Source organism: Pongo abelii, chromosome 1 (assembly GCF_028885655.2).
Source record: "Pongo abelii isolate AG06213 chromosome 1, NHGRI_mPonAbe1-v2.0_pri, whole genome shotgun sequence".
Classification (NCBI taxonomy): domain Eukaryota; kingdom Metazoa; phylum Chordata; class Mammalia; order Primates; family Hominidae; genus Pongo; species Pongo abelii.
Window position 1 is genome coordinate 208,216,435 of NC_071985.2, and position 15,783 is coordinate 208,232,217.

The following is a 15,783-nucleotide window of genomic DNA, read 5'->3' on the forward strand; positions in this document are numbered from 1 at the left end:
CTCAAGTGATCCGCCTACCTTGACCTCCCAAAGTGTTGGGACTACAGGCATAAGCCACCACATCCAGCCAGTTTTAATTTCTAATACAGTAAATATTGATAGATATAATCCATATAAACCAAATCTCTGTGATATTCTCAATCTTTTTTTTTTTTTGAGATGGAGTTTCGCTTGTTGCCCAGGCTAGAATGCAATGGCGTGATCTCGGCTCACCGCAATCTCTGCCTCCTGGGTTCAAGTGATTCTCCTGCCTCAGCCTCCCAAGTAGCTGGGATTACAGGCATGCGCCACCATGCCCAGCTAATTTTTCATTTTTAGTAGAGACGGGGTTTCTCCATGTCGGTCAGGCTGGTCTTGAACTCCTGACCTCAGGTGATCCACCCGTCTCAGCCTCCCAAAGTGCTGGGATTACAGGTGTGAGCCACAGTGTCCAGCCACAATCATTTTTAAGAGTGTAAAGAGATCCAGAGACAAAAAAAATCTGACAAAAAAAAATATATATAGAAAGTTGTGTGTGAGCCTTAACATAAAATAAACTGGAACCACTGCTGCATTCTGCAGGCACCTCCTTGTATAAAATCCAAAAAAGGGGAGCAGGCTGAGAAGACCAAGCTGTTCCATATTTCTCTTTTCTATTCTAGGCCTCCTGCATACTGCAAAGGGAACCTTTCTAGTGTCAATTACACACACACACATGCGCGCGTACATGTGCAGCCACTGCAATGACAAATCTAACAGTGTGAAATATGCCCTTTTTTGTTTGTTTATTTTTTTCAGAGACAGAGTCTTACTCTGTCTCCTAGGCTGTAGCGCAGTGGTGCGATCATAACTCACTGCAACCTCCAACTCCTGAGCTCAAGCGATCCTCCCACCTCAGCCTCCCAAGTAGCAAGGGTGACAAGGCAAGAGCCACCACGCCTGGCTATTTTTTTTGTTTAAAAATAAATAAATAAATAAATAAATAAATAAATAGGGTATCTTACGCCTTTCACTAAGGTGTAAGTACTCTGTACTACTTTTGTGACTTTTCTGTTTAATTAAATCTAAAATTATTTCAAAATGAGAAGTTAAAAAGAAGCAACACATACTTGTTATTAAAAAGGTAATATAATGTATAATAATATAAAAGCCCTTAGTAGTCCTGCCCCAAGATGATTGCTGTTATATAATTCATAAATATAGTTTGTTTTTCCTATAAACAAATGTGTTTCTTTCTTAACAAAAACAGGTTTCTGTTTGACATGTCCACTTCTTTTTTTTAGTTTTTTATTTTATTTTATTTTTCTTGAGACAATCTCACTCTGTCGCCTAGGCTGGAGTGCAGTGGCACAATCTCGACTCACTGCAACCTCTGCCTCCCGGGTTCAAGCAGTTCTCCTGCCTCAGTCTCCCAAGTAGCTGGGATTACAGGCAGCTAATTTTTATATTTTTAGTAGAGACGGGGTTTTGCCATGTTGGCCAGGCTGGTCTTGAACTCCTGACCTCAGGTGATCCACCCGCCTCGACCTCCCAAAGTGCTAGGATTACAGGCATGAGCCACAGGGCCCAGCCATGTCCACTTCTTTATATAGAATTTCCCTTATCCATTTTAGCAGCAACATAGAGTTCCACATAGAATTTACACTGTTCTCTGAAGTCTCCTAACTTCTCTTTCTGTACTCTTTCAACAGTGCCTTGCAGCTTTTTAGTTCTCTATTCCTCAGGTTTGTTTCCTATAAAATGGCAATAACTAATCTGCCTATTTCACACTTGTGAGGATAAAATGAGATAATATGAAAACATTTGGAAAAGTTATAAGTATGATAGAAATGTAAGGTGTGATTAAGCAGATTATCACTATAAATTATACAAAGCATAATTTTGATTCCCTTATGAAATGAATTTCTAATGTTTATATAATGTTAACAGGTTTTTTTAGAGCCTGTGAGTTGTTTTCTCTCTCCACCTATGCTTCTTCACCCCTCCCCTTCCTCAACCCCATAGACTCCACACTGTTAAAAGTATTCTTGAAACAGAAATTCTAAAACTCACCACCTGCATTAGGTTACAATACCTGTCCTTGATATCTCTGTGGTCTATATAGACTTTTATAAAAATGTTATACTATAAAACTGTGAAAACCTTTTTTAGCGATTTCCATTCTAGATTTTTTTTTTTTCCTTTAAATTGGGGGCTGGTTATGGTGGCTCACGCCTGTAATATCAGCACTTTGGGATTATATTAACCACAATGCCCAGCCAATTCTCTTTTTTTGACACAGGTCTTGCTCTATTGCCCAGGCTGGAGTGTAGTGACACGATCATGGCACACTGCAGCCTCAAACTCCTGGGCTCACGTGATCCTCCCACCTCAGCCTCCCAAGTAGCTGGGACTACAGGAATGTGACACCACACCCAGCTAATTTTTTTGAATTTTAGTAGAGATGAGGTCTCGCTATGTTACCTAGGCTAGTCTTGAACTCCTGGACTCAAGCGATCCTCTTGCCTCAGCCTCCCAAAGTGCTGGGGTTACAGCCATCACACCCGGCCAAAAATTCTTATTATATCTGAGCAAGACGACTCAAGCCTCAGACAGTATCTCTTTTTTCTGAGACAGGAATCCTTACTTTGGACATGAACATAGTATTCATTCTCTTTAATGTTCAACCATTCCTGCTACAAGATAGGCAAAGTACTGATTTTAGTACTCAGCCATTTATTTGGTTTTTAAAAGTGTTGGGTGGGTGCGGTGGCTCATGCCTATAATCCCAGCACTTTGAGAGGTCAAGGTGAGTGGCTCACTTGAGCCCAGGAGTTCAAGACCAGCCTATACAACACAGCGAGACTCCATCTTTATGAAAACGCAAAAACGCAAAAAAAAAAAAAAAAAAAAAGCCAGGCATGGTAGTATACGCCTTTGGTCCCAGCTACTCGGTCAGGTGAAGTGTGAGGATCTCTTGAACCCAGGAGATGAAGGATACAGTGAGCTGTGATCTCGCTGCTGCACTCGAGCCTGGGCGACAGAATGAGACCCTGTCTCAAAAAAAAAAAAAAAAGTGTTTTGAAGATGAACAATGTAACAATATGATTCAAAAACAGAATGAGATTATTTCTAGCCACTCCTCTGTGCTGGGTGGGAGATCAGTCCTAAACAGCTCAAAGGCATCAGTGATATGAACAGATACATGAAAGTGGAGTAGTCACACCATTTTAATCACTAAATGCAAAAGCTCTGAAAAAGAGAAGGCAACAGAGGAGATGGGGTGAGGGATACATTATTTTTGGTGCCACAATCCCATGACTCCAAGTGGGCATATCATCCTTAAAGGCAGCAGAGAAAAAAATACAAAGCAATCAAGGTCAGTATTATGAATGTCTTCAAAGGCCAGGGAAGACAACTGCCTTGGAAGGCTCATCAGCTGAGATAATTTGATGTCAGTTAAATGTCAAATTAAAGATACAAAGCCTCAATATTCTCTAAAAGTTGATTAAAATTTTCAAGTTTCCATTGCCAGGATGCAAGGTGAGAGGCTTTGAAAAGTCACTATTTAAGCATCTGAAGAAATCCACAGTGGAAAAAGTCTAATGAGGATGTGTGTATCTACTGTTGTATGTACCATCCTACTTATGCAGCTTGCTGGACAGCCAACTTATTTTTCTTCTGGACTTAGTTCTTGAGAAAGAGCCAAGTAAAATAATTATGCCCAAATCTAGTAAGCCTGGGGATAAAGTAATCAGTATATTTGAAGAGCACACTAAATTTTATGAAGAAAAGTAACCTAATTACAGTATTTCACTTAACTATGTTTGTGAAATTTCTACTTGCCCTCCAAACTCCACGAGATGGTAGCCTAGAAACAGATAAAACAAAGTGCACATTTATATACATAAAACCCCAAAGGGTTAACAATATCAGTGGGGAGATCTGGGAGAAATGGCCAAAGAAAAAGATTCTAGGAACATAAATGCTTACAGAACATAGACTGGGTCCATGAAATATATACAAGCATGTAACTAGTAAGAAAATGAAAATAATTATTTGTTAAACCTACCATTAAGATCAATCTCTAAATCTAGTGAGGTTCAAGAGAGGCCATGAGGAATCGATGTGAAGAAAAAGGAGACTATCAATGATAAAACACGAAGCTTTTAAGTAAATAATGTGAAGTGAATCACATTCTCTCCTGTTCCCCTCCTCAACCCAGCAGCAATTTAAAGGGATTTTCAAAACACCTAATGAAACTAAACTGCCAAGATTGCTCAGACTGGAAGAATCATAATGAAAGTTGGAGGAAAGTGCTTTTTTATCCCAGTGTGGCTGATTTTTAAAGTGTATTTTGTGAAAACCACAAATAGAAGAGTTTAGCTAATAAACACTTCACTGCACAGGTTAGTGAAAACATTTCAATTCCTCCTTCCCCAACATTCCTCTAAAACAATACAAAATCTATCACTTTCGTGCCAGGTCCAGGATTGTTAAAGTTAAAGCCTACCAAGATTACCAAAATGCTTTTAGGCTATGAGATTGCAACACAGGTATCTGGGGTTTCAGTTGCAGAACACATGTACAATCAAGGCAGCCAAGGGTCATGACAGCCTGCAGTGACTTTAATAAGCATAGCTCAAAGGAGTCTAAAACTAGGCTTAGAAAACATCATTAAGGAGGCAGAAAAAGCAGTCAAATGAAACCTCTGGAGATCAGATGTACACAAGGGTCTGAAAAAGGAAATTGGGAAGTTGAGAAGAATGCAAAATTTAATCACTTTAAAAAGTCACTTTTGAGGAGCCCCAAGGACCAGAGAATTTTTCTCTGAAATAAAAATGGGAAATAATAACATATACACCAGTGCTGAGTTCTTAGTCCTAGTTTTAAGGCATTAAGCTGCAAAAATATGACAGTCAGGTACAATACTGCACTGCCTAGGCTTCACACAGCACTACAAGCAGAATCCAGTACATGAATACAGGAAGCAGTCTTAAATACACAGTGAAGGGGTACTTCCTTCAGCCACCAGTAACACAGATATAAAATCATTTCCAGAAGCTTAAAACATATACCTTACTTAAAATTCGTATTATATTTACTTGTATAAATAACCATTTAACTGTAGAGACTTGGAATATATGTATACTTTAAACATAAATGTTTCTGCCTCCTTCTACTACTTACCACATCGTATCTCCTCATTTTTGTATTATAAAGTCAGTAATTCTCTGAGGGAAGGGAGTGGAAAGTATGGCAGGGTGAGAGGTAGGGGTAAACCATACAGAATCCCCTTAAGGCTTTTAAAAACTACACAGTACCCTAACCTCATCTCACCTGGAAAATCACTGCCTGCAATGAGATATTACTATTGGGAGTGTCTGGTGCACATGTGTCCAGGCAGACACAGGGAGAGAACCCAGCCCAGAAAACCAAAGGACCTTAGAAATATAAGAGTTAGGTACTTAATAACTTATGTTCATAATTTTTAAAGTACTTTCATATCTATCTCATTTGAGATAGAAAAGACTCCCTCATATAGTGGCAACTGTCTACTTTATCATAAAATAGCACAGAGCAAAATACAGCTGTTAATGTGTCAGGTGAACCACTAAAACAGTAAGCTAAAATTTAGTACAACAGAAGTATTTTTACTTGAACAGAACTTAAAGTTCTTTGGAAACTCTAAACCACTGTACAAATTTAAGATGGTATTACTACGGCCTACTAGACTGTAAACTCCTTGAAGACAATGAGCCATGTGTTATCCTGTATCCTCCACAATTCCCTGAACAACGTAGGCACTTCATGAATGAAATGGACTAGCTTATATTCACTTATTAATTCACTCACTCAACATTTATTGAACACTGAATGTTGACTCTGTGTCAGGCTCTGGGCTGGGTCAGATTTTTTTAAAACTACATCGAACTTTAGCCCCTAGTAAGATGAAAAGATCACTATTCCTATTTCCTTTCTCCTATTTTTAATTATTAACTGGACTAAAATATTTCTATAGCATGTTTCACTTTCCAAATGATGTTTCATATGTATAAATGCAGATTACATTAATATAATGTCTAAAATTAATTTTCCTTGTATCTTGCCCTGAAACAGAATTCCAAGACAGCCATGATACTTACAATAAATGATATCATTTGACAGTCACCTCAGTAACAGTTGTTGGACTGCAGCCCATGATTTAAAAGTGAGTCCACAACAGGATTTTTTAAAGCAAGACCAAACAGCAACTGACCTCTTGTTTTGGCTACTCAACTTTTGTTTACAGTTGCACCAAATCTTATAGTATTTCCTGCCTCCTTAAAAAATAAACCACACATGTTAAACTGTGACAGCAACAACATTGTAAATAGTATCTGTAAACTACACTAGGATTTATAAAGCATGTCACAAACTGTACATATCTCCTTTAGTCCTCAAAACTCATTTGAAGATGGGAGAACTGGGGCTCAAAGCTGTGGATGCCCTGTCTGCCTAAAGCAGCAGAGCTGGGATTTTGAGTCTGATCCTGGGTCTCCTGATTCCTGCAGTCCAGTGCGCTTTTCACCACAGCTGCCTCCTTCCTATGCCAAGGCTCAGAAAGTTGTACAGACTGAGAACATGAAAATAATAAGTCCATGAAAGGTTTGGCTATGAAACAGTAGACAGTGGTTATCAAAACTGTCAACACGGCCCCAGAAAAAAAACAAGGCTCTCTGTTTAATGAATCCAAAATTGGCCAGATGTTGTTGAGAAACAAAATGGGCAATAGATGGTGTGAAAAACAACTTAGCATAGACTTATATTTGGTGATCACCAGAAATTTGATATTCATGAATCCTCAAGCGTTCTAGTTTATAACCAGTCCACTCATCCTGTTTGCTTTAGAAATAACAGGAAATTTTTCTAAATCTCTTTAAAAACAGAATTGGGCAAAAAAAAAAAAAAAAAAAAAATCTTGTTCTTCAGTCCAATACTCCATAATATAAACCAAGAAACAGATAAGTGAGTTGAAACGCTCATTTGATATATGATGCTCCAACCAGGAAAGACAGGTAGAAATACATTTAGGTCTTTTATTAACATTTAACTTAAAGAATGCAAAACAGAGAAGCGTAAGAAGATTTAAGGCTAGTGCACTGTCGGTTTTTAAAATTTTGCCGATGAACCTCTGAATAACTTGCATAGAGTATTTACAATTAACCTTTAGGGTAAGAAAATTCAAATTTCAAAAGCCATCAGTAAGATGATAAATCTTCATTAAACAATGAATTCACTTCTTCACATCGATTCACACTGAGTAGCTATTATGGCGCAGGTTGTAAACTGGGTCTATTTGTTCAAGTACAAAGAGAAATTGAAATACAGCAGAAAACACGTAAACAATATGGGACTCTCAATCTTCTTGCTATAAATGGAGGTACATCATCTTATGTTACTGTAAATAGCAGCTATTCAAATGCCACAGTTGTGCTAAGTCTACCAACTCTGTTTAATATCCCTTTCCTATTTTTATGTTACCATTAATGTTAAGTTGGTCAAATATTTTTCAATAGCCAAAGGGGAAAAACTTTCTTTAATTCAAGAATGTATAGTGTATGTAACGTGAATTGACCTTTCCTCCATCTATGTGTAGAAAAAATTGTTTGCTTTTACAGTTTTAGTTAAAGTGGTCAAGTTCGATTGATACAGCATAGATGCGAGTCTGTTTTACTCACTGCTCTATCTTCACTGATTAGAAATGTTCCTGGCACATAATATATATAACTGTTGAATGAATGAAATACTCCTATGCTCTATGGCTGATTTTATAAGAATATACCCAAGAAATTTTTACTTTAATTGATTGCTTAATGCTTTTAAACTTGAAGAAAATCCCCAGTGTTTACATCAGTCAGCTGCTTGTGGAAAGCAATCATTCCACATCTGTAAACAAGAGCATGTGCAAGGTGTACAGTTATGTTAAGACAACCTGGGTGTCATCAGCTACCTCACATATTTCTTAAAATCCCACAGCTACAGGAGCTAATTGTAAAACACCATGAAGACTCAATTAAGCCTATATCCACATGCTGAGAATTCTCTTTTGTAAACTAATTACCTCTCCACCGAAATCTGTATCAAGGCAAATACTATTTACAATTAACATTCTGAGAAGTATCAGAAAATACCAGTCGTACACAAATCGACTTGGGGAAGCTATGATAGTAAGTTGCCCCATGAACCTGTTGTCTTTCTCTACCGGTGGACTGAATTCAATTTCTATTTAAAGGGACACTGCTTTTCTTACGGATGAAAAAAAAAAAAAAAGAGTTTGGAGAAAATCCCTTTTTAAAAACGTTCAAAGCAAGCTATCTGCTTGGAATTGTCAAAACAATATTTGCTGAAAAACTGGTCATCAGACCCTTCCGAGTCTGGAGCAGGGCCACAGGGCATGATTTGGAGGTATCAGCTTCAGCCCTGGGTGCCAAGTTTGAGATCCCATATGGGAAGTAGAAGGTGAAAGAAGTGACAGCATGGCCCCAGGCCAGTCTGCTGGCAGCTTGGGGGAACGAGGGGCCACAGTGGGCTCTCAACTTTGTCAGCCTCCCCCACCCCCCCGGGCTGTGGTCCACGCGCCTCCTGGCTCAGGCCGGCAAACCCCCAGGCCACCGGGGGGCTCGGGGGCCAGCGGCGGCCAGTCAGGGGTCCCGGAAGCGGCCCTCCGGGCCCAGCGGCACAGCCGGGATGCTGGGGAACGCCGGGCTGGTTGGGGGCTCTCCGCCCCTCCCCCTGGCGGGCCCGGCGCTTCCAACGGCGGCGCGGCGGCTCCCTCAGCCAGCGCCCGCCGCGTCCTGCCCGCCCGGCCGGGCCGGCCCTCGCCACGCCCCGCGCCCCCGAGGCGGACCCCCGGCGGGCCGGCCAGCGGCTCCGGGGCCAGCGCTCCTCAGGAGAGCCCCCGGCGCGGGCGTGCGGCCTACTCGGGGTTACATAACGGGGCCGGGCCCCTCGGAGCTGGAGGGGGACCGCAGGGCCCGCGCCCGCGGAGTGGGGGCGCAGCCGCTCACCTGCCGTAGATGCCCTCGGTGATCCGGTTCCGCTTTAGGGGGCGGCGAAGCTTACTGCAGTCGGCGTTCCGCCGCTTCATCCTCCCGCTGGGGGGCCGCCGCCGCCGCCGTCTCTCACCTCAGCCGCCGCCGCCGCTGGCCCGCCCCGCGTCGGGCCTGGACTCTACCCCTGGGGCCGGTCACACAGACATGGAGCCAGCACCCGGGGGGGAGGGGGTGGCACGGAGAGGGGGGGCTCGGAGCCTCCTCCGCCTTCGGAAACAAAGAAATGACAATTCCGGGGCCCGCCCGCCCAGCACCAGCCAGCCGCCTGCCCCGCCTCCCCAGCTCCGACGGACGGCCCGGGAGGCCAATCGAAGCCACCGGTAAACCGCTGTCGGCCAATCCCAGGGCCCGCTGAGGCAAAACTGACTCTAGAACCCGCCTCTTTGAAGGACGGAAGAATGCGCCAATCATTATGGTGTCTGGGTCCGCGGCTGAGCCTATCAGAAAAGATTTAAATAGAGGCTTATAAATAGGCCCTATAAATATAACATCCTATATTACGCCTTGTTGCGAAGGTATGCTTTATTATTATTGGGTTGCGTTTCATTGTATTGTAATCCCTACTAGAGCATACCGTACGGCATGGCATTGTAGGCTCTCGTCTAGCAATGTATGAAATCGGAAGGCCCGGGTTTGCGGCATGTGCGGTGTCTGCGCTGACGTGCGCTTCAGCCAGTCGCGTCATTATGTAAGGGAGCATCCCAGGAACAGCGCCGGGGACTCTTCTGCGGATGCTGGAGAGCTCGGCTAGGCCGGCCGCGTCAGCGCGCACCAGGGGTACGAATGACAAAGCAAACCCCACACGCGCACAGACACACACCCTGCCAGCTTCCCGCGACGTGGTGACAGCCCGCCGGCCAATCGGAGGTGGCGGCCCCGCCCCGGGTACGTCACGGGGCGGAGCTGTGGGGGCGCGCGACGTAGCGCAGAGATGCCCGGGGCGTGTGCGGCGGTGTGGTCCGTGCTCCACGTCCACAGGCTGGGCAGCGCTGTGGGCCCCGCGGGCGCCGACTCCGCAGGACCCGCGAGGGCACTACCGCGAAGCATCGGCCTCAGGGCCGGGCCAGGCCGGGCCGGACCGGGAGCCTGCTCGGCGGGTCCGGGCTCCTCCAAGGCGGGGACGCGGGGCCGGCGACCCTTCACGCTTCATACTCATTGAGCGCCGATTTTATGCCAGGCACCGTGCTGGGTAATTTGCGTGTATTTGCTCATTTACTCCTCATAACTCCCCTGCCACGTACGTGTGGCAAAATAACACTTAGAAAAGGCCACATGGTGTTTTTTTTTTTTTTAAGAGAAATAAAAAGAATGTTTATCATTAGAGAAAACTGGGGAAAATGTAGGAAAGTGGCCGAAAAGGAAAAAACACCCATGGGTCTCATCACATTAACACAAATACAGTTGACATTTTATTGTATTTGCTTGTTTTCCAATTTTCCCCTATGGATGATAATGTTACTATTGCTATTAAATAGAATAGTGGTCATACTAGAATAGTAGTCATCCTGTTTTTAACGTAAGCATTTTTATGTGTTTTAATGCAGCTTTTATAAATATTTCTGAAAATATTGCAGAATGTCGTATCCAGTAGCTTTACCAGTGTAATCCCTCAACGACAATGGGGCAGTTAGTCTTCCAGTGCATTTTTAAAACTTCCCAGGAAGGGCTGGGCGCTGTGGCTCACGCCTGTAATCCCAGCACTTTGGGAGGCCGAGGCGGGTAGATCACGAGGTCAGGAGATCGGAGACTATCCTGGGTAACATGGTGAAACCCCGTCTCTACTAAAAATACAAAAAATTAGCCGGGCGTGGTGGCGGGCACCTGTAGTCTCAGCTACTCGAGAGGCTGAGGCAGGAGAGCGAGACTTTGTCTCAAAAAAAAAAAAAAAAAAAAAAACTTCCCAGGAAGTAGATGCCATTTTGTTTTGTCCTGGGACACACAGAACTCTCTCTGGCCTGTAATCACCCCTCCCTTAATCAACATCTACCCCAGGGAGAAACTTTACACCAAATGCGTCGTCCTCAATCATGACTCTGTGTTACTTTCTTCTGCTCACAAACCTTCAAAGATCTCCCAGTGCCTGGAAGAGAAAACCCGTTCTGTTTAGAAGGGCAACCAGAGCTGGTCACAGTGGGTACCCACCCTCCTTTTCCAGGCTACACGAGGCAAGCAAACCGTTTTTCTCACTATCCTTAAATCCACTGCAACCTATCTTTCCCCCTTCCTGCCTCTGCCTCAACACAGCATCCCTGTCAGTGCCACTTCTGGTGTGTGGTTTCTTAGGCAAGGCTTATCCATCCACTTAGGCAAAAAGCTTCTTGGAGATCAAATCTGTACCCTGCAGAGATACAGTTCAGAAAAATGGCCAAAGTACTTGCTTTTTCAGACTAGGGCTGAAATTCTAGCTTGGCCACTTACTAGCTTGGACAAGTTACTAAATCTCTCAGAGTCTGTTTCCACTGAGGTTTGTTTTAAGGCTTGGAGGACAATGAGCCTTCAGAGCCAGACAAGCAGTAGGTAACAGAAAGTAACTGCTGTTAGCAGTATACTTGTTTCTCATGCCTTAATTCTACTTCAGTATATTGATCAAGTGGCACTGGGTGGCCAAGAAAACAAACTCTGTGAGCTCAAAGTTTCACCAAGGCCTGCCCATTGTTGAGAAAGGATATGAACAGAATGCTATGTGTGGAGCAGCAGAAAAAAGTCTTCAGCTGCCAAGGCAGATTGGTTCACTGAGGAAGATACAGGTGGGAACCAAATCAAAAAGGAAGCTTAAAGGCGTTGGGGAGGGCAGGAACAGGTACATGGTAAAGTCCTGGCTCCAGACTCCATGGGAACCCCAGACTTGAATATCCCTCATCCCCATGACTGCAGTGTTCCAGATTACCTGGGCCAGAGACTAAGTGGGATGGTTAGATGAGTAATCCAAAGAAAAGATGAGAGGCACTGGGGACACATGCCAGCTTTCTGAGGCTCACTGTTTAGCCTACTATTAAATAGGTTCCTGACAGGGCATCTCATGCTGTGGCAAAAGTGCGGAGTGGCTGGGAGCAATGGAGGGTGTGGCTGAGAGTTACTGTTGAGCTCTAGGACTACGTGGAAGCAGAGAAAGGGCAGAGAAAATCTCAGGGTGATGGCTGAGAAACAATCTGAAGGTCTGGAGGTCTAAGTTCCAATCCCAATTCACATGGCAACTCACCAGTGTCCTTGGTTGAGTCACCAGCCCACCCTGTACCAAGATCTCCTCTGGAGGTAGTGCTTCTAGTTCTGTGTTTAGAAGCAGATCGTGCTAGCTCCATTTTACAAATGAGAAAACTGAGGTTGAGAGGAAACAAGGTCACATAATAGGTGTGGTAGAGCAATCTAGCTCAAAGCGCAAGCTAAGCAAGCTGTGGTGCCTGTATATAGCTATTGATGGGTAGAGTTGGGGTGAGATGATGGGAATGGCCTTCTTGCCAAGACCCAAGGACAGGCCAGAGAAGGACTGCCCATCTCCATACTCTTCCTCTTTCACTCCTCCAGACCCAGCTCTTTTTTCCATGACCCACTCTAGCACAAGCCCTTTTGGCTCCAGCCAAGTGCCAGCCTTTTTCCTCTGAGACCTGAAATGGCCCTTTGGGATTCTAAGGGCACAGAAGTGGGCTGACCTGAGGCAGGCCTCCTGCCAGAAGGCCCCAGCTCCCCACACCTTCACCAGTCAGGAAGCAGAGATTAGCAGTGGCCATTTTACAAATGAGTAAAACAAGGAAGGGAAGTAATTTGCCCTCATTCAAAAGACCAAGGCCTACATAGGAATTTAGGCTTGTCCCTCCTTCTGGGACTTCCTGATGAAGGGATTTGCACTTGGTCTTCAGCTGAGCCCAGAACAGCTCTAGAGGCCAGATCATTAAACCCTGTTTCACATATAAGGAAATGGTATTCCCACCTCTGTCAGCCCGTTCAATCCCCACAAGCCCCCTAGCTGTCTTGAGCTTTGTTCCTGCCCTATAAGAATCACAGAAAAGTCCAAACATTTTGATGGCCACCTCTTAACACATGTACCAGTACCCCCTAGAGAAACCTTTTTTTTTTTTTTTGAGACGGAGTCTTGCTCTGTCACCCAGGCTGGAGTGCAGTGGTGCATTCTCAGCTCACTGCAATCTCCACCTCCTGGATTCAAGTGATTCTCCTGCCTCAGCCTCCAGAGTAGCTGAGACTACAGGCACATGCCACCACGGCTGGATAATTTTTGTGTTTTTAGTAGAAATGGGGTTTTGCCATGTTAGCCAGGCTGGTCTCAAACTCCTGACCTTAGGTGATCCACCTGCCTCGGCCTCCCAAAGTGCTGGCGTTACAGGCGTGAGCCACCACACCAGGCCAGAACCACGTTAATGGAAGATGTTCACTGTAGTGATTAGAACAGGGCTAGTTTGGAAGAGGACTGACCAAACACATATCCTTACCATGGAAGTCAGTGTGGCATGGAGGATGATTATACACAGCACTAACTATGGCAGCCACCACTCCAAGTATCAGATACGTTTTGTTTTAATCCTCACAACAATCCTATGAGATAGAGATTACTGGCACCATATTACAGATGAGGACACTGTGGCACAGAGGAGTTAAGGCACTTGCCTAAGATCACATAGTAACAGAGTTGGGAATTCAAATCCAGGCAGTCTGCTTTCAGAGCCTGGGCTCTTTAACTACCATGTTACAGTGTTGTAGAAAGACTTTCCTGGCTTGGAAACTGCTTATGATATAGAGTTCATGAAAATAGCAAGTTACCAAACAGTATGTGCTGTGTAATCCCATTTTTGTAGGGAGAAAAACAAGGCCTAAATCGACAGGAATAGAAAAACATCTGAAAGGATATACACTCAAAACAGTGCTGGTTTTTGGAGAGATTGAAATGGACATTTTATGTTAGCTTTAAGCATCTGTATTTTCAAAGGTTTCTACAGTAAACTTGCCAAGCTTGTGTGATAATCATAATTGCTAACATTTATGGAGTGTTTTCTACACATCTGACACTTTATGCACTGCCTCGTTGAATCTTCACAACAACCCAGTGAGACTGACACTCTGATTTTCTGCCTTTCCAGATGAGGAAACAGGCACAGAGACACTGACTGTTATACCCAAGGTCACACAGCTCATTCCAAACCCTGAATTTGAACCAGGTTGCCTAACTCCAAAGCTCATGTGTGTTAAATCAATGAACGACTGACTTAGCTGCACTTTAGCCAAACGTGCCCAGAGCAAGGTCACACCCTTGGCGTGAACACATTTCCAGGGAGGGACCGGAGGACCTCCTACCTCATTGGTCACTGCCCATGACTGAGCTTGACTCAGGTAGGAGGGCATGGCAGGTATTCTCAGGGAGTCCGGTTTTTACAGAAAAGTCATGATTACACGTGAAAGCTGTGGGCTCCCTGGCTCAATTCACCACACTTGCAGGAAGCCTGGCTGCTCAGACCAGCATGCCATGGTCGTAGCACCACTTGCTCAGCTTCATTTCTGTAACTCAGGCTGCCAGGCCTGCTGACAAATTTTCACATTTGTAATAACCTTGTGAGGAGACCAGAGTACATCATCTTATTTGACTCATAAGGAAATTGAGACTGGGCGATTTAGTAACTTGGGAGGCAGAATTGCAAAGTAAGTAGCAACACAAACCATGGTGTCAGATGGATCTGGGTTAGGTCCCAGTTCTGCCATTTATTAGCTGTGTGGCTTTGGGTACTCACGCCACCTCTCTGAGCAGCAGTTTCCTCTTTTGTAAGCTTAATGATGCCTACACTCACAGGCTTGAGAGGAAGATCCGATGAAATAACATATGCAAAATGATTGGTTCCGTGCTTGGCATTCCAGAAATAGTAGCTGTTATTCAGCCTACAAATATTTATTGAGCACCTACTATGGACTTCCCTGGTGCTGAGGATACAACAGCAACCACAGCAGTCAAAAGTCCCTGTCCTCGTGTTGCTCAGACTCTCATAGGGGAAAGCAGATAATAAACAAATACACGGCAGGCTCAGTGGCTCACGCCTGTAATCCCAGTACTTTGCGAGGCCAAGGTGGGCAAATCACCTGAGGTCAGGAGTTCGAGACCAGCCTAGCCAACATGGTGAAACCCTGTCACTACTAAAAATGCAAAAATTAGCCAGGTGTGGTGGCTCATGCCTGTAGTCCCAGCTACTTGGGAGGCTGAGGAAGGAGAATCGCTTGAACCTAAAAGGCAGAAGTTGCAATGAGTCAAGATCATGCCACTGCATTCCAGCTTGGGTGACAGAGTGCTCCGTCTAAAAAAAAAAACCTAAATACACAAGTTAAAATATAGACTTCGTCAGATGCTAGTAAGTGCTGTGAAGGAAACTAAAAGGGGAACACAAGGAACCCTTGTTAAGGGGAGCAGAAAGGGGAGATGATGCTGTCCTTTTAAATAGGGCAGTCAGAGGCCGGGCACAGTGGCTCACACCTATAATCCCAGCACTTTGGGAGGTCGAGGCGGGTGGATCACATGAGGTCAGGAGTTCAAGACCAGCCTGGCCAACGTGGTGAAACCCTGCCTCTACTAAAAATACAAAAACTAGCCGGGTGTGGTATCGTGTGCCTGTAATCCCAGCTACTTGGGAGGCTGAGGCGGGAGAATCGCTTGAACCTGGGAGGTGGAGGTTGCAGTGAGCCGAGATTGTGCCATTGCACTCCAGCCTGGACAACAAGAGCAAAACTTCATCTCAAAAAA

At 44.4% G+C, this 15,783-nt stretch overlaps 1 protein-coding gene across 1 annotated transcript in view; it reads right to left on the bottom strand.

Moving 5' to 3' along the window:
* Positions 1–9,895, bottom strand: part of MACO1 (macoilin 1) — a 69,686-nt gene extending 59,791 nt beyond the window's left edge. Inside the window, exon 1 of the mRNA XM_002811264.3 lies at positions 9,009–9,895. Within this exon, the coding sequence (XP_002811310.1) occupies positions 9,009–9,088 (80 nt within the window). The 5' untranslated portion in view covers positions 9,089–9,895. The remainder of the gene's footprint in view (positions 1–9,008) is intronic.
* Positions 9,896–15,783: the final 5,888 nt, after the last annotated feature.